This window comes from Gobius niger (assembly GCF_951799975.1).
Source record: "Gobius niger genome assembly, chromosome: 1".
Classification (NCBI taxonomy): domain Eukaryota; kingdom Metazoa; phylum Chordata; class Actinopteri; order Gobiiformes; family Gobiidae; genus Gobius; species Gobius niger.
Window position 1 is genome coordinate 53,549,076 of NC_136852.1, and position 26,971 is coordinate 53,576,046.

General features: G+C 40.8%; 4 protein-coding genes across 7 annotated transcripts; 2 read left to right on the top strand and 2 right to left on the bottom strand.

Annotated features, from left to right (window-relative positions):
• Window positions 1–422: 422 nt before the first annotated feature.
• Window positions 423–4,452, bottom strand: cUnh5orf34 (chromosome Un C5orf34 homolog). The gene is made up of 11 exons (XM_079572895.1): window positions 4,160–4,452; window positions 3,500–3,589; window positions 3,147–3,425; window positions 2,870–3,075; window positions 2,689–2,787; window positions 1,729–1,849; window positions 1,568–1,659; window positions 1,092–1,158; window positions 932–1,017; window positions 811–857; window positions 423–683 (listed from the first exon to the last, which is right to left on the bottom strand). The coding sequence occupies exons 1-11, from the start codon at window positions 4,364–4,366 to the stop codon at window positions 502–504; spliced, it is 1,476 nt and encodes a 491-aa protein (XP_079429021.1). The 5' UTR covers window positions 4,367–4,452; the 3' UTR covers window positions 423–501.
• A 740-nt stretch (window positions 4,453–5,192) lies between these two features.
• On the top strand, window positions 5,193–10,264 carry rnf34a (ring finger protein 34a). Of its 2 annotated transcripts, XM_079576555.1 has the most exons (8): window positions 5,193–5,369; window positions 5,799–6,017; window positions 6,456–6,842; window positions 7,190–7,249; window positions 7,335–7,536; window positions 7,643–7,672; window positions 7,826–7,867; window positions 9,481–10,264. In XM_079576555.1, the coding sequence occupies exons 1-8, from the start codon at window positions 5,364–5,366 to the stop codon at window positions 9,666–9,668; spliced, it is 1,134 nt and encodes a 377-aa protein (XP_079432681.1). In that variant the 5' UTR covers window positions 5,193–5,363; the 3' UTR covers window positions 9,669–10,264. The 2 variants fall into 2 exon arrangements, with proteins under 2 accessions (XP_079432681.1, XP_079432682.1); XM_079576556.1 differs by lacking the exon at window positions 7,826–7,867.
• A 3,764-nt stretch (window positions 10,265–14,028) lies between these two features.
• Window positions 14,029–23,507, bottom strand: kdm2ba (lysine (K)-specific demethylase 2Ba). Of its 3 annotated transcripts, none has more exons than XM_079580593.1 (10): window positions 23,370–23,507; window positions 20,326–20,562; window positions 19,661–19,804; window positions 18,609–18,696; window positions 17,440–17,720; window positions 16,229–16,986; window positions 15,986–16,149; window positions 15,737–15,898; window positions 15,427–15,645; window positions 14,029–14,232 (listed from the first exon to the last, which is right to left on the bottom strand). In XM_079580593.1, the coding sequence occupies exons 1-10, from the start codon at window positions 23,421–23,423 to the stop codon at window positions 14,051–14,053; spliced, it is 2,289 nt and encodes a 762-aa protein (XP_079436719.1). In that variant the 5' UTR covers window positions 23,424–23,507; the 3' UTR covers window positions 14,029–14,050. The 3 variants fall into 3 exon arrangements, with proteins under 3 accessions (XP_079436719.1, XP_079436720.1, XP_079436718.1); XM_079580594.1 differs by having other exon boundaries at window positions 17,440–17,712; window positions 18,610–18,696; window positions 20,326–20,565; XM_079580592.1 differs by having other exon boundaries at window positions 20,326–20,565.
• Window positions 23,508–25,004: 1,497 nt separating this feature from the next.
• LOC306978224 (calcium release-activated calcium channel protein 1-like) lies at window positions 25,005–26,758 on the top strand. The gene is made up of 2 exons (XM_079576750.1): window positions 25,005–25,275; window positions 25,949–26,758. Exons 1-2 carry the CDS (start codon window positions 25,162–25,164, stop codon window positions 26,492–26,494), a joined length of 660 nt encoding a protein of 219 aa, XP_079432876.1. The 5' UTR covers window positions 25,005–25,161; the 3' UTR covers window positions 26,495–26,758.
• Window positions 26,759–26,971: the final 213 nt, after the last annotated feature.

The window sequence follows — 26,971 nt, forward strand, 5'->3', positions numbered from 1 at the left end:
GCTTCTATCTTGACCTGTTTTGGAGCTATAGAGGAGAGCAGGAGAGGCTAAATGCTAATGCTGTCTGCGCTGTGTTTACGTGATAGAAGGCACGGGGGAAGATCAGACAGGTCATAAAGAACTCGTCAAAGCTAAGGTAAGAACATATCTCAGTATGTAAAAACGGTGGCCTATTCCTTTAAGCTCGTGCATGATGGAACTTCAGACCCGAAGTAACAACTTTTTGAGTGACAGTGCAGTGGCTGGAACATGTAGTGGGAGGAAAATACATAATTTTTTACATTTTTAAACTCTGTATAGTCTCTATATAGAATCCTAAATATAGTAAAACATCTTAAATAATTAGGACATTTATTCAAACATTTCACACCTTACAAATGTTCTCCCATGTATAAGCTTATCCTTAGTTATCAGTCCATTCATTACATCTGATACAAAGGGTTCACAATAAAGGGAAGGATCTGCTTTAAATTGCATCTTTAAAGTTGAAAGCTAGACAGTCTATATCCGTGAAGCTGATTTTATGGCGGCGTCAATGTCCGCTATAGCTTTAGACGTCCGTTGAAGAGCTTCAGCGATGCTTTCCTCGCTAAGTTGTTCCTGTGTGTTCTTCGCTGAACTAATGTCATCAGGTTCACAGCTTTTGTCATGAGGTCTGAAAAATTGACTATTATCCAGCAGAACTTCACATTGAGCATTAAGGAAATTGTGTGTTTAGATTTGAAAGGAAGCAAACTCACACACATGGCTTTGGTGGGGTAAACAAGAAAGTCAGATTTTGAACAGTTTTACCACCAAGTTGAAGGATACAGTTAAATCTTTTTATCTTCTTAAGCTCTTCCTCCACAATATCAGACCTGATTTAGAAAAATAGGGCAATAACTGTGAACTCCTGCACAAGATTTACAACGATGACATAAAAATAGCATACCGGCTGTGTTCTATATTTTTCTCATCAGCCAAGGGAGTGTTAAAAGTGTTAACTGATTTAGTGATGTCAAAAACGTCCAGCTTCTCCTGACAGATACAAAACACACCATTAGTTAAGCTCTTTTAAAATATTTCCATGAGTTTATTATTTTATTATTGACCTTTTGTAAACAGCAAGGCGCAGGAGCCTTGAGTGATTGCTTGGCCTGGTTGTAACACGTGAGAATCCTGCAAAACAGAAATGAGAATGATGAATATTATTATCAGGACGGATGAACTTAGAATGCAATAAGACAGTTGAAGAAATAACATAGAAATACAAGAAGGGCGCCACAGTATCAAAAGACACATTTTTGTTCACAATATAAAGGTGACCGAGAAGCCACAATAGATCACGAAATCACTAATGTCGACTGAGGTTTACCGTTGTTGCCAACACAGCTCAAAACAAAAACATGTGACAAAAGTTCAGTGTAATTTATGATTTTACAAATTTTGTTTAATCTTAGCCTCATTGTGGCCATGATTTTGTTCTGTTTTTTGTCTTGTAATGGTTTAGTAAAGTATTGCAGGAGTATCCACACAAAATTCATACATTTTTTCTGATATTGAGCAGCCCTAAATACAAGTTTCAGACCTGCTTGCACGATTGACAATGGAGGATACTGAGTAAAGTTGTCCAGGTACATCAGGTGGAAGGCTATTGATGTGATAAGTCATTTCTTTCACCTGAAAGCACAATATTAACTCAATTGTGTTATTGTGCTTTTAATGTTTTCCTTGCTTTTTAACGCTTACCTCTTTTGAGTGGCGCTCTGGTTTATACTGGGTAAAATAACTGTTCAGGACGCCATTGGAGCGGATGACTGAACCATCTCCCGGCGACACTTCTACAACAGGTACTGTCCCACCTAAGATCCTAAAGTTCATATGACAGGTTACACAAGCCCTTTCGCTAGAACACAGTTAACAAAAATGTAAGATATTGGCAACAATTTTACACACGTTTCCCTGGTTTGACATTTTTGTGATCCTTATTACTTCACTTGCTTATCGTTTGTTTACATATCTACTTAAGAACAGAATCTTCTTGACAATGTTGGCATGGGCACTCTCAACATGCACTTAAACTGGCAGGGAGGGCAATAAGAAAACAACCAAAGTACACCAAAACATTTGTTGTGTACAAACAATGTATATAATTTGTTAGTAAAGCTCTAATGCGAGTGTTAAAAGCAGAAGGTGAGATAAGAGGTTCAAGTTTAAAGGGACTAGATGCAAGTGGGTCATTTTATACTCACTACTGCCACCTCAGGTCTTACGCGTAACTGCAGCTTCTATATTAAGCTCGAGCATGATGGCGCTTCGGACCAAATTAACAACTTTTTGAGTGACAGTGAAGGATTATAGAGGCAGTTGCGGTGAACAGGTCTAAGCTCATTCTACACATTAGGACATGGCTGGAACATGTAGGGGGAGGAGAATACATATTTTTTTACATTTTTAAACTCTGTCCAGTCCCTTTAAGTTTATTGTGTAGAAAAGATCATTAGCAACAGCAAAGCAAAAAGACATTAAGTAAACACTCCACAACTGTCAACATCACACTGCACATAAGGGCCATGAGTGAATCACTTAAATACACATTTCAACATCTTTCATCCTTTCTTCTTCTTCTTTACCCGACGTCCCATGATCAAAATAGAGCAATAAATACAAATTACAAGATGCATCCGAGTAAAATCAACAACAAAATACCTGTATGTGATTCCTTGGCACCACATCACTTTGACCAGTTCAGTTGGACATTCTTGAGCCTCGCAGTTTTCTCTTTCAACCAAAATGTCTGATTTCCATCTAGCAAAATAAAACAGAGCATAAGCGAGTGTCCCTTGATCCTGTATTGAACTTGACATTATTACAAGTAAAATATGTTAACCTGTGCCAGTGGGGTGTGGGACAGCTAAGGGGAAGAGCCCGAGGAAGATGCACCTTTGCTTCATTGAGGAACGTTGACTTTTCACCAACATCATTGTTAGATTCCCAATGTTGCTTTGCCAAGAAGAGGGGATGGGACCATATGAAGGGAGCAGCAGAACATGAGTGATGTTGAATGACTGTGACAGATTGAAACATCTTCTCTGGCTGCAAGGGACAAATTCAAGATGTAAGTAACAGCGAAACACAGAAGCCTTACATATTAGCCAGATAAATACCTTTGGGTTATCTTTGCTGGTTGATATAGGGGATCTAGACCTTGATCTAACCGATTCGTTGTTGGATTTGACTTCTGTAGAACTACTAGACTGTGTACTGCGTTGTTGGTTATTCTGACTGACGGTGCAAAGAAACTCTACGCTGAAGTCTTCGCCAGAGGGAGAAAGCATCAGCACAGCTCTTCCATCACCAGACCTGACAATGGTTTCACCGCCGCGTCCAACCTCAGCGTCACAGATAAGTGGCCACGATACCTCCGAGTTATGGCTGAAGAAAGACTACAAAGGAAAGGACATTTTGGTAAACAAATTAATTTTGTCACAATATCATTAAAATGTATTGAACTGAATACCCTTTTCTGGTCATCAGGCAGGAGTTCTTCGGGAAGATATGGTTGACTTGCATACTTATTTCGAAAAGCCAAAGCAGCTACTATAATATCCTGAAATTTAAAGGTAATGATTGTAGGATGCACTTAGTGGTTCAAAAATAATTGCAATACCGAACTTTGCCTGCCTTAAGCTACTTGTTTCACTATCACTGTTCAGTCATTGAGCTTTGACTAATGAACGCCTGCACTAGCCCTGATTAGGACTTGATGGGGGCATGCCCAATGAGCACAGTTTATGGGGATACATCCAGCTTACTGTGTCTGGCAAGTGACTCAATCCTCCCATGACACACCCTTTATCCTTTGTCATATTTAATTACAGCTCACAGCGTTACAGAATTTATCATTGACCTCAGCCCTTCCCAAAGTCCAGTATGTCACGCCCCCATTGTCAATCAAAAAAATCCCACGGCCCCCCCCCAGCATTATGAATTCAATATTTTTCCATATTATATGTCATAGTTTTACAAAACAATTGTCATATATTAAACAAATAAACTTAATTTCAAACCCATTCATTTTTAGGTGAATGTTGTCTATGTTGTCATGGGTCAACCCCCTGCAATGCCTCTGAGGCCCCCCAGTAGTCCCCGTACCCCACTTTGAGGATGGCTGATTAACCTTATATGCGCTGATGGCAAACCGTGTCCTCTGGCGGACCCTCTCACAGGGCAGAAGAGGGTGGTGTCCCGTGGGGCTTGGGGCTTTTTGTAGCACGAACTCGGATCCACAAGGCGACAGCTGTAACCGAGCCCCGTTCCCGTAGCTAACGTCCACCGACTCATCTTCATACATTATCATGGACGAGACCGAGCCATTGGTTTCCATGATAAAGCAGGTTGTGCCAGTTTTGGTTTAAACACGCACAAAAGTTATTAAAAACAGGCTTTTGTTTTAGATCTTTGAAGTTTGTATTTAGCGCGCCGCAGAGGACCTGGGGAGGAACAGGAAAGCGGAAGTACGTCTTCCTGTTTCAGAATAAAACGATTTTAGTACACAAATTTAGTACAATTTTTTGTACTAAAAGTTTGATTACATTCTGAAAAATATAATACATATTTTCACCCCATGGATATATAGCAAATAACTTTGGCAATCGGACACATTAGGTTGCGTTCACGTGACATCGAGAGGGCAACTTACGGTAACTATGGTAACTGTGGTAACTGACCAAATGGATATTTTTATGTCTTTGGAATCCACATAAAACAAAAACTGTCACAAAGTTCATTATCTCCTCTGTCAGCACATATGAACTAATGTCCAATTATTTTCTCAGAAATAGAAAGGACTTTCAGACATAGAAATAATATCACCGGTTTGTAAATCCAATCACGATCAAATACTGAAGAGGATAAACCTTTTTTAAATTTGCGTTTTGGAGATTTCTTCCAAAAACTGTATTTCTCCCATAGAGTTGTAGCCTATTGAATATAGAATATTATAGCATCGTGAACGCCACCTATTCATTCATTTTAAATTATTTTGTTCTTTGTATTACAAAATACATTTAACAATTTATAATATGAAGTTGCCAGTGATTTCTACTTCGGAGTGTCGTTTGTTTTTTTGAATGCGTGATGAAATACAGGACTTCTCAAATAAAGCACTAGGGGGCACCAGCGCAGCCGCCGCCCTGCAGTGCCTCCCCCTGGCCAGCAGAAGAAGGCTCCACAGCTCTGGTGGATTTTTGTTTCGGTTAAATCGATACCAGGCGGAGCAGGGTTTGGAGCTTTTCTTGCCATAAAACTAAATCGCAGGTCCCAAAGATTGCAATGCTTACACTGTCAAGCTGGTCTTACACAGAAGACACTTCGGTGGTGCAATGAAGGTACGCGTTGTTTGTAATTTTACGTTAACTAACGCTAACGTAAAAGACCGCTAACTTCAGGTTGCTAGTAGTAATTGACTTACAGTAAGCAAGCTGTTATTTTGCTGGATCTTTTGGTCAAACGTGCTGCCCCTGTCCTGGTGTTTCACAATAATATATTAATCGTGATTCTGATGTACGGGCGGCTTCAATGACAGCTGACAGCTGTCATTGAAGCCGCCGGAGTAGCTGCAGCACTAGGCCTGGCGACGCTATGATCAGCTGCTCAGTCATAATAATTGCACTGTTGAGAAGCCTCTCGTTGCTTTGTGGTTCTGTCAACACTGTATTACTAGTTAAACGCAATTAATATGTGTATAACAGCGTATTGTGTCATACAGTTAAACCTCAGGCATTACAATCACGCTCAAGTCATTTTCCAATTTGCAGGCAAATGCCTCGTCTGTGTGGGCTTCATGCTGTGGTTTGCTGAATGAAGTCATGGGAACAGGGGCCGTCCGGGGCCAGCAGCCAGGCTTTGGGGCAGGTGCTGGACCTTTCCGATTCGCCCCCAGTGCGGGATACTCTACATACCCGCCCGCCAGCTCAGGGAGCCCCAACCTTGTTTGCAAGGCTTGTGGCCAAGCCTTTTCTGTCTTCAGGAGAAAGGTATTTTACATTCCGAAAATAATCTGCGATATAAATTAGATTCTTCTTCCCATTCTATGATGGTGATCTGATAAATGCTATGTAATTTTTTTTATGTTGTCCATATGAATGTCTTAATTGACATATTATTAATTCTTAATATCATATTTGAAGGCTTCATTCCGTGTGATCATCTGATTTTCTCATTTCAAATCCCACGGCTTGCATTCATTACTGTTTGATGTTTGACACTTAGAAGTCACAAGCTGCTGCCACTCTGCCTATGAGATGGGGAGCAGATGTTAAGGGATGAAAACTAAAGAAGTGTTCATCTGGCTTAGAAGTCTTTAGAACTGAATATTCACTCACAATTTTATATTTGTTGATTTCATGTTTTATTGATTTACATGTTTTTCATTAACAGTAACTGGTGACTTGTGTGTTTCTCTGAATCTGCAGTATATTTGCTGCGACTGCAAGAAAAGCTTCTGCTCCCTGTGCACGGTGCTGCAGGAGAATCTGCGCATCTGTGCCACATGCCATTTACTGAAGGCCACGTCCTTCCAGCGGCCGAGGCTCATGCGTCTGAGAGTCAAAGACCTGCGGCAGTACCTCCAGCTCCACAACATCCCCACAGACACATGCCGGGAGAAGGAGGACTTAGTCGATCTGGTCCTGTGTCAGCAAGGCATCGAGGAGGAGGAGGATCCAGACACTAACAGCCTTCACTCACGCTCCCTGTACACTCCCACCCCGTCGACCACTCAGTCTGCCTCCGAACTGTCCACCTTCACTGTCACTCAGGACGAGCCGCTCAGCAGAAGTGATAGCTCCGACACCACCCCTGTGAGGATGTTTGTTAGGTTTACTTCTGTCAAAATGTATATTCATGAAGACCAGGGTTTAGCTCACAAACAAGCCAACTACAAACAGCCACAAAATCTATCTGGGCGAAAAAGCAACAAGAAATAGTGTGATACGATGTAGGCCCAGCTAAGACACGCTAAAAAATATGTGTTCACTGCCTGAGCTGTCCTTTGAATGGAAGCAAGGGATAGTTGTCACTCACAAGGTATCGATGTCCAGTCCCGGGAGTCATGTCTAATCCTAATCCTCGTTTAACAGGATTGACCATGCTCTGTGCACTGCAGAGAAGCACTCTCTGATGTTTATGTTGTGGTTGTGTGATGCAGGAGGGAGATGCAGCATCAACCTCTCTACTCAACTTAGACCACAGCGAACACACGCCTGAGGTATTGCATTTTGAAAATCCCATAATCACTGTAATAACACCATGTAGAAGTAATGAGGGTAATAAAAACGGTCTCTCTTTTACAGACGAGTCCTCAAACACGACGCCGGGGCCGAGCCTCTCTGTCAGACATATCAAGCCTGCGGGACATCGAAGGCCTCTCTGTGCGGCAGCTCAAAGAAATCTTGGCCCGGAACTTTGTAAACTATTCAGGGTGCTGCGAGAAGTGGGAGCTGGTGGAACGTGTCAGTCGACTGTATCGAGAGACGGAGGAAAACAGGAAATCAAGTGAGTCGAGAGTTTTGTTGTTTATTTACATTGAACTAGCAAACCATACAAACACAATTTCTGGATTAGACTCTATTGTTTTCACTTTCTCCCTCTGTCGTTGCAGTGGAAAATGTGAGCAGTAATGTAACCACAGGTAGGTGTTGCTTTTCTAACCTCGTTGTGCACCGCATCCTGTTTATAAACAAAACACGTATTTCAAGCAATACAAGGGCATAGAGTAAGGCTGACATTCTTTTCCTGATCTCACATCTATTGTCTGTATTTCTTATCTATTTCTACTCTAAAGTAATGGCCTTCCCTCCTCCTATCTGCAATGGTACAAATAAAGGTAAGGCCACTGTTATCCTTCCCGATTCGCTAAGTCGCCATTTTATATCTCTCCCATTATGTCCCTCCTATCCAGTTTTAAAATCTGACTTGAAGTTGATTTGTGCAGTCTTTTACTGTGTCATCGAGAGACTGTGGTTGTCATGGAAACATCGTTTGACCCCCCCCCCCCCCCACCCCCCCAGTGTTTTGTGCACGGAGAGGCGCAGTTCATAAAACAAGTTATTTGACTGAGTCCCACATGTTCTTTGTCCCTGTGCTGCATGACAGTGATAATCAGCTCATTTCCATCATTCATGCTCACATCCGCACAACAACTCCACGTTTATTCATGAGGTGCCACTTTGCAAAGATCGTACCTCTGGGTGTGCAACCAGTAGATGTGACCACAAAGCAGACACAGTACAGTTTTTGTTGTTATGTATTTTTATTGTAATGCATTCACCCTCTGAATAATTTTATACAGTGTAATCACCTGCAGACGGCTGTATTGGTGCATTTAGGGTCTTATATTTTCTACAGGCTTACGTCAGTGCACTGTAGCCTTTTCATTCCCAAATCTATATATCTCCAAGATATTTACCGATTTTACAGTAATATCTGTTTGTCTTTGACACTTAAAGGAATAGGCCACCGTTTTTACATACTGAGATATGTTCTTACCTCACTTTAGACGTGTGAATATATCCCCGTCTGGTCTTTGTCCGTGCGCTCTGTCACGCAAACGGAGCACATACGCAGCCTCTCCCACATGTCATATAGCTCCAAAAAAGCTCACGATAGAAGCTACCAAGCTCTTCCACGTGTTCCCTATTTAAATAAAGTTACGTGAAGTGTTTTCAAGCAAAGTATATTTACACAGAAATGTAACATGTCGATTTTATAAGCAGATAAAAAGGGGCACTATATTGTGAGGCGTAATGATACGAGGAGCACAACGTCCGCGCAGTAACTCCTAAAGGTTATTGACGGAAGTGAGCGGGGGGAAGTCTTTAGGAGTTACTGCGCGGATGTTGTGCTCCTCGTATCATTACGCTAAGGTTAGGTAAGAACATATCTCAGTATGTAAAAACGGTGGCCTATTCCTTTAAAGTTAGAGAGCTAAGAAATGTGACGTGACTGTTTATATATTGCAACTTTTTATGTGGGGAAAAAAAAGTTGATATTTGTGCGTATTTGACCTTGTAGTGAGTGACTGTGGCTGTATGAGTGGTCAGCATGGCGTCTTTACTTTCCGGCACAGTGGTCTCTACAACGCTCCAGGATCAATTGTTTGGAAGGTTTTCACTGCTGACGGGCCCTCTAACCAAAAAATCTACAAAATACAAAATAAGCCATTCGATGTTCCACATCAATGGCTTAAATGTCATTAAGAAGCATTCAATTTAATTCAGACTGGCATTAAATTATTACATTGCTGAACATTTTTTACTGTAAAAATTGATATAAAATAACAAAATACGGTGTTAAACATATTCAGTTGCAGTTTTGTCTGAAATTTTCCTTTTTTTTTGCTCAAAAGTTGCCAGTTAATTACCTCTCCTTACATGTTTATTACTTTCTTGTTTCCTGTATGTGTCTGTGTTCACTGTGCCATTTCTGTCCCTATTTCAGATGGTGAAAAGGGTCCACTCACCATCTATGATGATAATCTCTGCCGGATCTGCATGGACGCTGTGATCGACTGTGTCCTCCTGGAGTGTGGTCACATGGTCACCTGCACCAAGTGTGGCAAGAGGATGAACGAGTGCCCCATCTGTAGGCAGTATGTCGTGAGGGCTGTGCATGTTTTTAAATCTTAATCACTGCAGCTCCACAGACTGTCACAAACCCCCACAATCACTGCTGCATTGTTGGATTATCCCCCTTTGAATCATTCCTAATGATATATTTTATCTGTGCTGGTGTTTTTGATTTGTGATTTCTCATAATAACAAAGAATGTGTGGCACTACTCATGTGCTTGTACTTCACACTCAAATCTGCCTCTAAACTGTAGCTACAAAATGGCTGTGATACATTTGTAAACAAAAACAAAAAAAAGAACAACAAAACAAAACACCTCAGTTGCTGCAAGTGACATATCATACAAAAAACCCACCAAGGAATCCCACTGTTTCAAAAATTGAGTAGGAAAACTCAGTGCCAAAAACTGGGTCATGCCCCTTTTGCTTCTCACGTATTGGTTCCATCGACTGTGTGGGTCGCTGAATCAGCACATTAGAGAAAAGCACTTTGTTCACACTCTAGTTTAATCACAGAGCCCACGGAGGCTGCACATGTTTGAACGTCTGTGCGATTAGTCGATTTCACCTAAAAATAGAGATTTGTCATCGTTTACTTGGTGATTGATTGTAGAGATCTGAGAAGTCTAGCAGGAGTAGGGCTGGGCAATAAAAAAAAAATCTGATCAGTCTCGATTTTATTATAATAAATTAATTAATTAACCAAATGTAGACTTTACAGGCTTTCTGTGGGACATTAAGTAATTACATCAATTGTGCAAAGCATTAAAACATTGCTTGATCTTTTACCTGTTTGGTTCTCGATCTTATGGGAGGCATATTTCCGAAATATAATCCACTGGTGAATAAAACCAAAAGGCCCATGACAATAATTGAGACTACGATTTTGATTAAGATTCAAATAATTGCCCAGCTCTAATTAAAAGCCTTGATATTTGTGTTCACAAAAGCACATTAAGCACATTTTATGCATCAGAATCACGCCATTTGCCATTACTTTTCAATAACAAATGGCCCATTTGTTACAGCAATAGCTAACCTCAGCCACCTTTGTCTTAGTCTGGCCCTCGAGGCTACAGCAGACAAAACTGGTGCTAACTCATGCAACCATCTCCGTTTCCAAGACGAACTGTGGATATGAACCTCTGAATGTGTTTGTGCTGTTGTGAATTGGAGTGAAATGGAGCGATTTTGCTTTGAAGTTTATTCCTCTTGAGTAGGAGTGGTGTATTGGACAAACTATTTAAAATGTTTACTGACCCCCGCGGTATAGGGAGTATAGAATTAATGACTTGCTAATGTACATTTGCATATACTGAATTATTGATCCTTAATGAAATCTATAGAACTATATTTTTTCCATTTGATTTGAACAGTGTATTTTGAGATAATTTCTTAGTATTTTTACTGAGTTATTTCTACCTGTGTAATTGGCTTGGACCAGATCGTAACAAAAGCCTGCGCATCTGGTTTTGCCACACCATCGTTATTCTTTCGTTTCTACATTTCCAAAAGCTCTGCTGTAACCCACACTGAGCCGATGCTGCTGCTACAGTCTACTCTACATCATCCATGAACAAAAGAAATGCACTTTTCTGTTTCCGAAGAAGTAAAATTTGTGCTAGGTTTGGTCTTTGTATTTCGGAATGTTGAACCTTTTATTTTGGTAATTAAAGATTTTATTTAAAACCTTTTGCATTTGACGGCCCATCATGTTCATACAATTGCATTACACAATATTGCTCATGTTTAAAGGTATGTTATGCTAAAATAAAAGTTGATATTTGTGCATATTTGACCTTGTGGTGACCCAGTGGCTGTATGAGTGGTCAGCATGGCACCTGTACTTTCCATCAGTGGCCTATAGGACGCGCCAAGATCAATTGTTTGGAAGGTTTTTACTGCTGACGGACCCTCTAACCAGAAAACCTGCAAAACAACTGATCCTGGTGCGCTGTAGAGGCCGCCGTCATCAAAAAGAAAGACTACATGTGAACCACTCATGCACTCACTGGGTCACTACAAGGTCAAATACACACAAGTTATGTTTTCAGCATAAAAAGTTCCATAATGAACCTTTAACCTGTTTCTTGCTGATTTAGGGACGGCAAATGGGATGTAAGTTGTTTCATTCACACAGATCTTACATATATATTCTTTAAGGTACTAGATGGTCTTGGCTTTCAAATGAGGCGTCACACCGGCATATAGGCTGTGCACTCTCCTGTCAATATGCTTTGGAATTTGTATAATTGGAAAAAATAACTTTTACCCGAAACCTAACCCTAAGATGATGGTTAAACAGGTTGAACGAAACCGGTTTCAAGATCATAATAATTAAGAGGTATTACTTTTATTGGTTTGAGTCCAAATTTTGCGGCAGTGGTGGAGAGTAACAAAGAAGTAGAAGTAAAATAGTACAAATTAATCTAGGAGTTTTGGCTTAAACATAAATGTTTGCAATGACCTCTTTGTTGATGTGCGCTATGTTCAACTCTAAAGTACTTCTGATCAGAAACAGGAAAACAGCAGCACATTCAGTCGCTTATGTTTGATTTGGTGAGACGACTGTTCAGAAAAAAATGTGCAGTACTCTGTCAATTGTGGGCAAAAGTGGTGTGAAATACTTGTACCGTATACTTGTAAGTACCTGTTCAACCTCCACCACTATGTTGGAGTTTGCTGCTAAACAGACATTATGCTCCAGGGGTTTTGTAGATTTTCATAAAAACATGTACAGGTAGGTCTGTCACGATAATTACTATATTGACTTATCGTTCAATAAATAACAGATAAACAATATATTTTTGGGCTCGATATTTATCGTCTATATATTTATTAGCATTTCCGCCCCAATTTTATCTTTGTAAAACTTTGATTTCTAACTGAAGCAAATTGAGTTACATTATATTTCAAGTTTATTGCAGCTTGTGTGGTATTGTAGGATATGATGATGCACTTTTAAAACAAAGGTTTACTGCCATTTTCATGCTTGAGAGTATGAGACAGTATCTAGAATCGCCAGAGTCAATAATATCGTTTATCGCGATACTTTCCTGCCTTAATATATCGAACTTCAAATTTGTTATCGTGACAAGCCTATGTACAGTACAGGTCAAAAGTTTGGAAACATTTTTTATGTGTTGGCTTTTCTTTTTCAACATTATTAACACACGATTCTCATTGAAGGCGTTAAACTATGAATGAACACATGGGATTAAGTAGGAAACAAAAACAGGTGAAAAAACTAAAATGATTTATTTTTTATGCCCTTTATTCTTGGCATTGAGCTTCATATGGTTGTCTTCGGAGATAGTTTAACATGTTTAAGAAGTCAAAACCATTTCTGTGACGACATCGTGAAGCTCACTGAGAAAGTGTCAAAAGTGTAAAGCAGTGATCAAAGCGAGATGCGGCCACTTGGACAAATTATGTCAAGTTTTTTTTTGCGTATATGTTCTCTCATAAATGAACGGCTTCAGAGAGAATCTACCATAAGAAAGTTTTGAAATGAAAGGAAAAACGAATACATAAAAAACCTTTTGACCCGTACTGTACATTCACCTGGACAAACCTGGATGCGTTTGTGAATGGCACGTTTAGACATGGAAAAAAGATCAAGTTACAAATGAAAATATTTTAATGCATTTTAGCACTTAGTCTTGTGTAGAAACATCACATTGACCTGAGGTGATTGAGGCAATACAGCATTTCCCAACTACAACACAAACTACTGGATACTAGACTCATTTCCTCCCACAACTGGACTCATAATAAAAACCAACTGAGGCGTCGCGACGGTCATGGATACGACCAGCTCCAATGCTCTTGATTAAACATTTAAAAACATGGCCCACTATATCGAGTTACAGAATAAATATAAACCATATTATATATATATAAAAAAAAAACAATAAATTAATGTTGAAAAACAGTGTTTAGTGTAACATGGCATGAGGACCGACATACATTCTTATTCATTTATGATTTGATATTTTAGACACATCACTGTACATTTATTTTCTGATACAGAGTTTTACACCAATGTTTGAACACACGTTGTGGCACAGAGCGTACAGTGTAGTGTTGAGGCAAAGAGCATATTCACATGCTTTGTAAGTCGTTATGAAATTCAGCTCCTGAGTACGATGTAGGAAAATTATGTAAACTCATGAAATGGTGCCTGTATAAAAATACTGTTTCAAATATTTAAAGATTTGAAATAAAAGAACAGTTACAAGCACATCTTCATAAAATAGTCCCGACTCAAACATGCATGCTTTTACCGTCTATGTACATGAAAATTAGTGAGTTCAGATCACATTATTGAATTATTAATCTCTGGGTCAGAGACGTGTCACAGTCTGTTAAAGAGGACAACTGTTCGTTAAGTGCAATGAAAGGTCTTTTTTTTTTAATTTGCAGTCATTTCCCAGGACACTAGCTCGTCTTCTGTAGGAGCTTTTCGTCTGTCAGCCTGAAGGGGACGCTCACGGACATTTCTGCGATAAACCGCTCGCACGCCGTCTTCGTCACCTGTTTACAGAACCGCAGGTCGATCTGACAGATGCTGCCGCAGCGCTTGAAGAAAGTCAGGGAGTGGTCCGTCACTCGATTACACACTGGAGGGATGACAAAGATAAAGAGATGTTAAGAGGATAAAGAGGAAATTAAACAAAGACTCCAATGTAAAAAGCATTTGTAATGATCAAAGTAACTATCACGTCTTCAAAGTGAATGCATAATTGTTTTGCCTACAGGACAGTTAATAATGAAAAAGGCTGAAGGGCACCGGGAAAGCTGTAGGGAGCCAGGAGTTCACAAAGTGCTCCACATACGTGTTGCAACCAATACCAATAAGCAATAATGCTGTGCAAAGATCAATGTGTCTCTAATTGGCAGGTAGCAGGAAGTCAAATTAATGATTTTTAATGCCCAGATACTATATTTTTAATGACAGGAACAAAACAAAAAGCTGTGCATAACATAACATTTCATCAAACAGAGGAATCAGGGGCAATTGTGTGATCTCGAAGCAACTTGGACACAACTGGAAACCTTTGAGGAAAAAGTAGAGGATCATTTTAGCGAAAACTGCAGCTGAATGTGATTTAATATTTTTCCATAATTCCACAATTCAATTAATGAAACCTGAATTAGGAAAGAAAAGTGTCTGTAAGTGCGCAGGACTTCAATTTGAACATCTCTCAGGCAGGGGAATAATACGTTATAAAAGCATGAAAACAATCTTCTACTTTCAGCCAACGGGATCCTATGGTCTTGACCTTAGAACTGAGTCTGGTGATGTTTTATGGGTTCACTTTTATGTACAGTTTCTTTCTCGGACGCAATAAAATCCAGGAAATGCAGATCACATGCTTAAAGGAACAGGCCACCGTTTTTCCATACTGAGATATGTTCTTACCTGAGCTTAGACGAGTTGATACGTACCCATCTGGTCTTTGTGCGTGCCCTCGATCACGCTAAAAGACCAAAGATCATGTTAGCATTTGGCCTCTCCCAGAATATTCCTATAGCTCCAAACAGGGGTGAAGTTGGAAGCTGGCACGCACAAAGACCAGACAGGTACGCATCAACTCGTCTAAGCTCAGGTAAGAACATATCTCAGTATGGAAAAACGGTGGCCTGTTCCTTTAAGTACCCAAAGAGGAATACGTGAACAGTGTTATACTTAACTGCATAGATGGAGCAACAGCAGTACTCTACTCCAGGTATGCTTATGAAGTTGCAACATGGTCAAAGGCACAACAATTACAGGCCTCCTTTACCACAATCTACTGTGACGCAGTTCTCACCTGACAGGTTGATTTCTGTGAGCGAGTCCCGTGTGGTGGTCCCGGCCGCTGTCAGGAGGTTGACGGACTGGTCGTTGATGTGGTTGCAGTAGCTGAGGTCGAGCCGGGACAAAAACGGCATCTGTCGACAGATGAGCCGCAGAGACGTGTCCGTGATGTCCAGTCCCGCTAAACGCAGGTCCTCCACGTTGCGAAGCTTGCTGCGTGTGTCCAACTGACCTGTGAGCACATATATTACAGGACCGTCTTAGCGGAGTAGGTAGAGCCATTTGGCCGTTAACTGGAGGGTGCTGTATGTTTAAAAACCTACCAGGCCTGTTGTCTGTGGGGGGTGAGAGGAGGTCCCTCATCTGTGCGTCTTTGAGCCCCTCCACCCATTGGACGTCCAGAGTGCGCAGCAGCGGACAAGTGGACGTGCAGAGTGCAGAGACGGCAGCCCAAGAACATCCAGATAATTTCAACACTCGCAGAGCTAAAAAAAAAAGAGAGAAACATTTCAAACACATTGAAATAAAGTCTACCAATCTGGTTATGTTGCCGTATAATGTTTAATATTTACCTGGTAACCTGTTGATCAACCAGCTCAGTTGTTTCTTGGAAATATTGGTCCAACTGAGGTCCAGAGTTTGAGGCTGTCGCCGAATGATGCCACTCAACATGAGCGGAGTGATGGAGGTGCAGCGATTCAGATCAATCTTTTTCCACAGGTTTTTATCGCAGCACCTGACAGACACAAACACAAAGTTTATATCAGATCATCAAATTACTTTCACACTTCCCTCAGTGAGTATTTTCAGCTTACCATCGATTCCAAGTCTTGCACACCTGCATGCACACACACAGCTCCTGGTGGGGCAGGTAGCTGAAGATTTTCATCCAGACCTCCCTCTGTATTGCGTGAGTTTTCCCGTCTTTCAGAGGCAGCATGTCCGGGGGAGGGCTTATGGGAGGCGGCCGGATGACGTGCCGCTCCATCTGAACACACTTGGGCGGGGAGCGGGGAGGCACTGGCCGGGTGGTGGGGGTGCTCCTGTTGAAACCCAGTGGGGTGATCTGATTCGGGTAGAAGTGGCGCAGCTCCCACGTCCCATTCATCTCCTTGGCCTTTAGGTGCCCTCTCTGCTCCCCCACATCGCTGCCATTTCGGAACAACTTCTTGGGTTCTTCATTTTCACTCTCTGGCTCCGACTTTAGGGGTTGCCTGTTTTCGTTTGCCAAGCAGTCCTCAGACTTTTTGATCTCCTGGTTGAGGGCCTTGCTAAGCTCCCTACTCAGCTCTCTGTTAGGTAACCGTTTCTTGCGACGTGCTTTCGGGCGCGGCCCTCTTTCCTGTGTCTCGCTCCCTCCTTCACTGCTGGGACCGGCCTGTGGGGAGCTGCACAGTGACTGGTCACTGTCGGCAATGGGAGTCTTAAGGAAAGGAAATGAAAGTTCACTCCTTGGGTCCTTCTCGTCTCCTTCCTCCTCAGCTTCTCCTAAACGACTTCTCCTTTCGTAGCTGCGAAAGTGGTGCTCCCTCCCATCGCCATCTTCGTCATCCTCCTCCTCTTCTGCCTTTATCTGAAAGACAACAATTTCAAAATGAGTTTACCACAAAATGTTAAACATCACAAAAAGGTCAATATTGTTTAAAAATGAATGAAAACTACACCATTAATTTGGATCACTCACGCATGTGACGTCTTAGTTGATGTTATTAATGCTATATATGTGATGTGATTCTTATTAGCTAAATTATATATTATAGAGGTTTATTGAACATATTTCTGTGTAATGTTCAACACTGGTTTACTTTTACATAATATATCTAGTCTTTGTTGTTATTTATTCATTTTACTGTTTTATCATACACATTTAGTGTTCTTTTTATAATCTACTGCTTTTTAGGTTTTATTATATTATTTTCCCTTTTGTATTTTAAATAGAGAGATTCGTCTTTTACTTTGAGTAATATTTTCATGGAGGAAATGTGGCCTGAATATTATATTTAGACATCAAACAATTGTAACTCACCCGTTTCCTGACGGCCATGTCGTCATCGTCGTCCTCAAACAGTTTGCGTTTCTTTCGGAGCTTGTCCTCGGGGCGGGGTCTGCTGAGGCCGCTGGGCGTGAGCAAAGGGGGCTGTCTGTGCAGGGGCTCGTCGGGGCGGTACCGGGGGGTCTCGTCTCGGTCCGGTCTCCTTTTGGCTGAGGAGCAGTCGCCCTCCTCCTTCCCTGGCTTCTGTTCCCTCAGTAAAGAGCCTGGCAGGTTGGACGCGTACTTGAACCCGGGGCCCCTTTTTTGCTTCAATGCCAAAAGGGACGAAAACAACAAAATAACTTTATACCTTTAGACTAAGACGACGCATGAGGTGCACTTGCCCTACAGACCCTTTTCCTTTCCATCTTTATCTATGTCACTACCTGTCAGCAGCTTAAAAATTCTAATACAAATAACTTCTGCCCAACATTTCTTCATTAAAATTGCTGCTTCCCTGAAATAAAACGATAATTCACTCTGCATAACCGCCCAAGAAGTGATTTCCTGTTTCGATCCAGCACACCAACATAAAAGCGCACAGCTCGACTCATTGATTAGTTCGGCAGGTACTTGCGACATTACAAGAATATAACTTAATACACACATTGTAAGTGTTTTGTCTGTTAATAGTCAGGAAGAAAGAAAGTTGAACTAATGAACTGCTGAACTAATGAATAAGATGGTGCTTTTATTATGGTGCGCTGGATCGAAACAGGAAGTCACTTCTTGGGCGGCGTTGAAATTATGCAACTGATGTTATCCTTCAATATAAGTCATATTTTCAAAATCATTCAAACCTGCCATATGCACTCTAAACATTTGTTTAACGTTACTATGACAACAGCTATAATGGAGTGATTTAGCATTTAGTTTGAAAGGGTCTAAATAGCACACATCATTTTGTAATATCAGTGATAAATAAAATAAAGATAATTGCTAGCAGTAAAATAAATATTTGATTGAGCATGTTTACTTTAATACTTATGAAGTAATCAAAGACAACCCCACATACACCTGCTTTCCAAAACAAATATTGGAAAAGCATAACAACGTTTCTTTTATAAATATAAATATGTAAATATAAACAGAAGCTATGCAAAAATACACAAAGTGACATCAGGTCTTGCTCACATTTAATGACACACACATATTTGTACTCACTTTCCCACTCTTTCCCGCGTGATTGCATTTCGGACACTCCCAGCAGTTTGGCAGTTCATCATTTACAACTCCAGAAGCATCGCTAACCTGTCAAAAAACCCAATACACACGTCCCACTTTAATCATGCTGTCACAAATCACAAAAATGCTGTCTGTTGCTTTGATGTTGTATAAACACTCCCACCCCTCATATGAAAGTCCTATTGGTCATTAGTAAAGCACAACAAAAGAAGATATAGTTACTGTTGTGATTTGCATGCTTACGCAAATCAGTGTTTTGAATGAGCTTCTAAGGAAGTTCAGTGTCCTTGCCCTTCCTGGGAAGATTACACTACCACATTTGACAGATGTTTCATATGAAAAAGAAAAGCCACAACAGACATGATGCGACATGTCTGAAAAACTGGTTCAACAAAATATGCCAGTTGTAACAAAAATGTCAGAGTACAAATAAAGGGCTTGTTGAAGGTCACAAAGCTTTATCTTATACAACAGGTCCCTCTGCTACATCTTTCTTTTAATAAGAATGTAATGGAAACCTCTGCTATAACATAATGGTTTGAAGGAGGAGACAAAGCCAGCATAACAGTGCTGTGAGTCATAGAGAGTGACAGTATGATGAGTGTGTCGATAGTTACACAAACAACATGTCAACATGGTTCCCACAAGCCTCAGTCACCTCTGCAGCCCAAAGATTGAGTCAGCTTTATTGACAATAAGTGGGATTTCTGGCACACATCCCAACTGTTAATGAGTCATGTAGTGTAGAGAACCACGATTATTACGCAGTTGAATCTAAATCGCATCTTAAATGTCTCCATGAGGAAAATTCTATATACCAACCCACAAACATGTCCTGAAATGCATGCGATTCTTGAATTACTTTAGCAGTTCACATGTTAAGGTTAATAATCCGGGATGTGTCTGACACTTGCACCGTAAACTGAATCCTGAAAATATATAAAAACAAATCTTATAGCAACCACCAGCTTGATATTTTCCCGTCCAGCCCTAATGTAGGCGTTGACTTAACAAAGGACGCCTGCTGTACCTTGAGGCAGTTTGGGTGGACGATCTCGTTGCAAATGGAGCACTCCATGAGCATGAAGTTGAACTTTTCCTCCTCATCGTCCACTGTGTCTTCCTTCCCTGCTTCTTTACACACCACACATACTGCAGTATGCGGCAGGACAGGCTGCAAAACACAGACACTTTCAGACCACATGCAATACCTATTCAGATCATTCACTGATGAGATGAAATTAAGTCTTTGTGATGAGCATTTAAGTGCACCAAACTAGACTGTAAGAGGTATTAGAGACAATTTATTAGCCTGACTAGCCGGACCCACTTCTTTATGATCAAAAGAAGTTAAGAAGAAATAGAGGAGTGTCTGGCTGGCCAAGCAAATTTTCTCATCATGAGTCCTGACTATTCCATTAATTGATTTTGAAAGTATAATGGTTTATTTAAAAGGTGCATAGACGAACAGTGTTTATATGAAAAGAAAAACCTTGATATCTGTGTGTATCTTTTGAGACCCAGCGGCTGTATGGGTGGTTAACACTGCGCCTTTTCTTTTATCATAGTGGCCTCTATGATGCTCCAGAATCAAATATTATTTAGGGTTGGTATGGATGGAATATATGCATATTTTCCACATAAAAAGTTCCACAATGCACCTTTAAAACAAAGAACTTCACACTAAATACTTACGGCGATGCACTGCCTCATTATGCAGGACTGCTTCATGCGGCCGGGACCTCCAAACTTTTTCATGTCTTTACAGAAGTGGCATTCTCCACACTCGGTGCGGAGGCAGGCCTCGCAGCGCCTGCACCTCGTCCTCCTCCGACGGGCACCAGACGTGCTCCTGTTCGAGGGTAGTTTAACAGCAGGCGTGGCTGAAGCTGCCACCGCCGCCATCTTCAGCTTTGGACGATTGGTTGCTCTCTGCTGAAAAAGCCCAAAGATGAGACACAATAAATAATAAATTCATGTTACTGGAACATATAGACGTTCATATCAGCAAAAATATTTATTTATTTTCAAAGCAATATTTGAGTAGCTATAATTTAAATCAGTGGTTCTAAGTAAATCGTATACTTTATGAGCTAATGCATGCATGCTTTAGTAATAATACATTTAAGATGGGTGTTCTTCAAAAACATGAATTCCACACAGTTGACACATCATTTACTCTATTTTAGACCTGGTTTAGTCCTTAGTTGATCTTGATCCAGGCTTGATGATACTTGGAATGTCAAATAATCTATGTGTGAAAAATGAAAACCACTGATTTAGATTTTAAATAAAAAACTTGTATGAGCACAGCATGTACTTTAATAACAACATTTTGTATTTCTGCTTTCAAGCATTTTTTTTTTTTACTTTCACATCCCTTTTGAAGTCTGTATTACTGTTAAGGAAGTGTTCAACCTCAACCTCAACTGAACAGTGCAAAAACAGTATGAGCTCGCATTGCATTTTTCACATTTATTTTTAGCCTTTTTTTTCTTGTTGCCATGGCAGACGCTCGGCACTATGAGAAACACAGAAATTATAGACTGAAACCAAGACGAGGCTGCACCAGGAAGACTGCGATTCTTGCTGGAGCCGAGCAGGTTACCCAAGCAACTCATTTGCCTCGCTGGTGGCAACTATTTGAATGCTGGACAGAGAAGATGGATTCAGGACAGGTTTTATTAGACTAGGGATGGGCACTTACTTTCTAAATTTTACAGAAAAACGACAGACACAAAACATAGTCAAATTGTTGCAGTCAAATCTTGGCTAAACGCAATATACCGTAGTGCAAGTCTCGAGGAACTAGACGATGCATTGCAAGTTTATGTTGACACAGCTTTGGGTAAGAAGAAAAAAAAAAGAAGTCTTAATATATAAATGATTAACAGAAACGAATCTGCTGTGCTTGTTGTTATTGGACATCACATGACTTTTCTCTATCATCGATTCTCCTGAAATGCATGCTTTATGGTCAGAGGAGCAGGTAAAACAAGACGCACAAGGTCAACATGGACAAACCAGTCTCAGCGGCTATAAATGAAACCAGCAACTATTCAATTCTTTTCTACGACAGTGATTCTCAAACTTTTCCCACATCTGAAATAACATTGGGCTTCCTAAGTACCACCACCGATAGATTAGAACTAAACCAGGTCTAAAGTGGCTTGACCATGACTAAACTCAAGTGCAAACCAGGAAGAGACCAAACTTAAAAGCGTGCTGTAAATGCTATGAAATGGGAAATAAAGACTATACAGATGACAGCACCAGGGCAACGCGTATCACAGTTTGTGGACTAATGTTTAATGCTTATGTGCCTTATTCCCCAATAAGGAGCATAACAACAGCTTTGGGCGACTCACATGACGATTTCTACATTTAACAACAACAACTCTGATTGAGACGATAAAACAGCGTGAAAAGGAAGGACTGAAATAGTACATACACAGCCCATGGACTCAAGAATGGAGTAATATGACAGGAATTTGGGATTGGTTGCTCCCGCTCCTGAACAAAAACATGGCCTATAGTTTCTTTTTCTGAGCACATTTCACTCAGCTCCTCACCAACACACACACAAAAAGAGAAAGTCACACGGCTGGCTAATCATCCACTGGTATTTTCACACACATTGTTGCTGTCATTTAGCCTCAAGAAGTGATTAAGCTACATCTGTAGTTATTTCCTGGTTGTTAAAAGGGTATTACGGGTTACAACATTGTGTAAGTGACTCAGGTTTAAGTCAGCAGAGCGGAGGAACAATTAGTAGAGCAAAGAAGAAACTTGTAAAGTTACTCAGTTCAATGGAATTCACTAGTGCTGTCAATTTAGGGAAGGGCAGGTAAGTTAATGTCATGTAATATTAAAATATAAAACATTACCTTTCTATAATCAGACTTATGCCTGATAATAGACAATTGTTGTAACATTTTAACACAGCACTATTATTTATTTTGTTTAGGATTTGTTTAGTTTTTTTGGTCTCTTACATGTTACTGTAACATCAGAGCCCTCCAAGTTGATTTGTGGACATTGTATTAGCCAACCCTAGTTCAGGAACCTCTGGTCAATGCAAGAAAGAAGTACCAGAGGCACTATTGTTTGTGTCCCCCCATCCCCCTCCTCTGTCCCAGGCTGGACAGCATTTTGCCCCAAAGCCGTCTTAAAGGCACAGGGGAGCGGGGCTGCGTTAGGAAGTGCGAGGAAATTAATCACAATTGTGTAAGAGGAAGTAAGGCATTAATGTCCACAGTCTGGTGCAAGGACGTGGTGGGGAGGCAACAAACAACTTACAACAAGACAATGTTAACACTGTTGTGGGCAGGTACAATGAAAAGCCAGACACATCTTTTGGATAAATTGTCTGGTCAAATTGGGTCAGTCGTGGCTAACAACAGAGATAGCCTACTTCAAGGAGCATAGTAGGGCACTGTTTACAGGTCAATGAACAGTCAAGATAAACAATTGGCTCGTCGTTGAACACAGTAATAGAGATGCACCATATCTAAGTTAAGTGTTGAAACAAAACCTGCAAACACAGAGTACAGCCCGCATTTTTAAACAGAAAGCAGATGAGTGAAGGAGCGTGTGTGAGAGAGAGACAGCGGCAACGTAAGTACGAGCAGCTACTATTTACGCTCCAAAACAGCAGCTAGCTTACCGCACGTGTAACGCAAACCAAAACAAAACCCGAAGCGCCCGGGGGTGACTTATAATCAAACGGACGGACTGACCTGCTCAGACTCTGAATCATATTCCTCTTCGTCTGCGCTCATTGACAAGGCCATGGCTCCGCTCTCGCATCGTTTGTGAGAGAAAACTTAACATGGCTGAACCAAACCCAGCTCACACTCCGCCTCCTCCTGCGCACCACAGCGGCGCACACGGAACAGCTGCTGGCGAGTGTGCGCAGTTCAGGGCGCATGGGAAATACCAAACTCGGTACGACGCAGTGTTATGTGTGATGTCATAAATGATATCGCTAAGCATTATGGGATTAGCAGCAATTGTAGACTAATGGAGATTTTAAATGTTGAAACACTGGAGTTATTGTTCACATTAAAACACTTGGACACCACAGTGAGTTAGATGTATTTACCAGCAGTAACTCAGCAGCTAACGGAGTTGTTCCACGGCTATTTTCGCCACTTTTTATACTGTTTTTAGCTCATGTTAGTCAATGGAAATGTATGCCAGCAGCTGCAAAGATGGCGGATCTCCATGGTAACTGTGGAATTTCCTGAACTGTCAATGGAGCCTAATGTGTAAAAATACATTTCATAGCTATACATACATTTCTAGCATACATGATTTTTTTTCTTTTTTTGCAGTACTAGTTGTAGTACTGATAGAAATCATTTACATCCCGTTTGTAGATGTAACATGAACGCACCATTGAGAGCATCATCATCATCATCATCATCATCATCATCATCGTTGTCGTCGTCATCATAGTCGCAAGTCTTTTTAAATTTGCATCCAAATTAGCAACCATTTTAAAATGTGCGTTCAACTTTTTTTTAAAAACATTGCCCACTGTAGCTAACAGTTATAGGTAAGTAGAACAATTAAGCCTCGATCCATTTAAAATATTTGATTTAAGTGGACAAACAATGTGCAATTTTAGTTGTCTCTGCCTTTAGTGGTGTCTGCAACACCACTAAAGGCAAAGACCATATACCTGAATTTTTTTTATCGTAAACAATGAAAGGGGAAGCCACTTAAAATGTTAGTTGTCCCAACTCATTCATAACTTTCCTATTATATTTGTAGCATCCACATTCTTCACAGGGACTGGTTTATAGGCACATTTCACAACTTGCAGGGTCACTTTTCAGTGTCACTTTCACCAAAAAAACTTTTCACAAGTTCATAAATTTGGTACAAATGTTTTATAATTTGATGCTCGCTGTTTTCCCCACAAATGTTTGAGTTTACAATACACTAAAGGAGGACAAAAAAAAATCATTCAATTTCTATAAGTAAAATCAGGTATAGCTCCTTTAAGTTTCCTGATTCTTTGCTCCACAGTAGCGTTTGCTCAGGGCTGAACTTTGTGTTGCGACGCCCTCTGGTGGTTAAAGATACGCATGGCAGCCAAAGTAATCTAAAGTTTACACTTCGTTTAAACCGCTCAGTGTATTTGTATTTAATCATTTCACTTGAGTATGTGCACTCTTGGTTTCGTGCGTGACGACCGATAATGAGACAAGGTTAAAATAATAGCCTAATATCTGGTGCGTTACAGTGTAGTGAGCGCGTGTCTATTACTGGCACTACTGCAGAGTGTGCTTCGCGCTGAAGAGCATAGGATTGTGGGTATCTTGTGTTTCCTGATTGACTTGACAGTCAGCTGTTGCTACAAAGTTGTCGTAGTGTTTATTCGATCGGTCTTGTAGCCCATGTTTTGCGTGTAACGGTTCCTAGGTGAGGTTTTTAACTTCACGACAGTTTTCTTTTTGCGCTTTTGCGTCGAAGAAACAGCGAAATTTCTACCGGGAAAAGAGTTTTTGCAACTTTTTTGCAATGAGTTTGAACGAGCACTCCATGCAGGCGCTATCATGGAGAAAACTTTACTTGAGTCGAGCAAAATTGAAGGCGACCAGCCGCACCTCTGCGCTATTGTCTGGGTTTGCAATGGTAAGTGTCTTTAGGAAGATAATCCACAATGTTACACCCTGACTTTATAAATCCGTATCAATAAGGCTGCAGGCTCCGTGACGCAGATTGTTTGTTTTAGATGTTCTGATGACCCTCTACCAAGGAAAAACTGCTCTTTTCTTCTTTCTGTGTTGTATTATAGGACTATACCATTCATGTGAGCATGTTCCCGAGTGATAACATTAAAGGGATTGGTGGATTCTATACCATCGACATAGGCTATTATTAGTTCACACGGATGTAAAATACTTTTACAACATCCATTTACTGAAGCAGATGTGCAATGGGTGATTTCAAAACACTATCTTAAAGTTATAGGGAAGTTTAGTTGTTAAATAGAGGAAGAAGTTGTAAGTTACTGATGAGGAAAAAGTTGGGGCATTGGTTCTCAAACTTTACACAAAGAACGGTCTTTTTTGAATGCCACCAGATCAAACAAAGAAAATTGAATCAGGTCTAAACCAGAACTAAAGACAAACAATAAGATTCCTTGTAAATGAATACAATACTTTTATTAGTTATTTATTTAAAAAAATCAAACTAGGAATTAGTAGCCATATTTAAAATGTATTAGTGAAAATGGGCAGTGTAACGTCATGGACTGTAGATGCATACCCACTGATTGCCTGTGTCGCGATGTGTGCCTCTTCAGGTCGCCATGGTGGAAGTTCAGCTGGAGACTGAGGATGTCTACCCTCCTGGACTCCTAATTGCCTTCAGCGCTTGCACCACTGTCCTGGTCGCAGTGCACCTCTTCGCCCTCATGATCAGCACCTGCATCCTCCCCCATCTGGAAGCAGTGAGCAATGTCCACAACCTCAACTCGGTCAACGAATCTCCCCACGAGCGCATGCACCGCCACATTGAGCTGGCATGGGCGTTTTCAACAGTCATAGGCACCCTGCTTTTTCTCACTGAGGTCATGCTGTTATGCTGGGTCAAGTTCCTACCTCTCGGAAATGACAAAACTAATGGCAAAAACGGCACCAGCATCAGCTCTGGAAAGGCAGCGGCCATAGCCTCCACCTGCATCATGGTGCCGTTTGGGATTGTCTTCATACTGTTCGCAGTACACTTTTACCGCACGCTGGTGAGTCACAAAACTGACCGGCAAATCAGAGAGCTGGAACAAGTTATTCGCCTCCAGAACCAGCTCGACCACAGGGCTGAAAATGAAGAGCTCAAGGCCTTCCCTTAAGAACATATATGGACAAGTTATGTAAAGTTGTCTTAGGCATATTAGAAAAATATTGAGGGCTAACGTTACAATCTGACGGCTTTAAATGGTGTTTTGAGCAAATATATTTTTCAAAGTTTACAGTGAGGTCCGTTGTCTTGACAATGTAAGGAATTATTGTCATTCTAAAGCAGTAGAGAGAGTGAGTACAGACCATTTCCCAAAAATATATCTGCATGAATGACCCTTAGGCGTTACAGAGAGCAGACTAGTTAAGTTATCTTCATCAGATAAGGTTTTTTAGTGTAAGGCAAGTCCTATGGATGTATTTAAAGTGTATCAGCTGGAGGTAAGGATTTTTATGGGAATTTAGTTGCGGTTACACTCTGAATTTTAACAATAACTCAAATCAGTCGTCCTTCTTCAGAGTTAATGACAAAAGCCCTACCTGTCAACACAGGGAAAAAGGTCAATTGAATGTGTTTCTCTTTTCTGCCT

Bases quoted from the DNA above. Each gene is read 5' to 3' on its own strand.
- LOC306978224 (XM_079576750.1), top strand. From the start codon at position 25,162: ATGAGTTTGAACGAGCACTCCATGCAGGCGCTATCATGGAGAAAACTT. The intron at 25,276-25,948 runs GTAAGTGTCTTT...GTGCCTCTTCAG, and splicing joins TATTGTCTGGGTTTGCAATG to GTCGCCATGGTGGAAGTTCA.
- rnf34a (XM_079576555.1), top strand. The intron at 6,018-6,455 runs GTATTTTACATT...CTGAATCTGCAG, and splicing joins TTTCTGTCTTCAGGAGAAAG to TATATTTGCTGCGACTGCAA. The intron at 7,868-9,480 runs GTAAGGCCACTG...TCCCTATTTCAG, and splicing joins CTGCAATGGTACAAATAAAG to ATGGTGAAAAGGGTCCACTC.
- cUnh5orf34 (XM_079572895.1), bottom strand. From the start codon at position 4,366: ATGGAAACCAATGGCTCGGTCTCGTCCATGATAATGTATGAAGATGAG. The intron at 1,660-1,728 runs GTAAGCGTTAAA...TTGTGCTTTCAG, and splicing joins CAGAGCGCCACTCAAAAGAG to GTGAAAGAAATGACTTATCA. The intron at 1,159-1,567 runs GTCTGAAACTTG...TCTGTTTTGCAG, and splicing joins ATTGTCAATCGTGCAAGCAG to GATTCTCACGTGTTACAACC.
- kdm2ba (XM_079580592.1), bottom strand. From the start codon at position 23,423: ATGGCCTTGTCAATGAGCGCAGACGAAGAGGAATATGATTCAGAGTCT. The intron at 19,805-20,325 runs GTAAGTATTTAG...TGTGTTTTGCAG, and splicing joins TAATGAGGCAGTGCATCGCC to CCTGTCCTGCCGCATACTGC. The intron at 14,233-15,426 runs GTGAGAACTGCG...TCATCCCTCCAG, and splicing joins CACAGAAATCAACCTGTCAG to TGTGTAATCGAGTGACGGAC.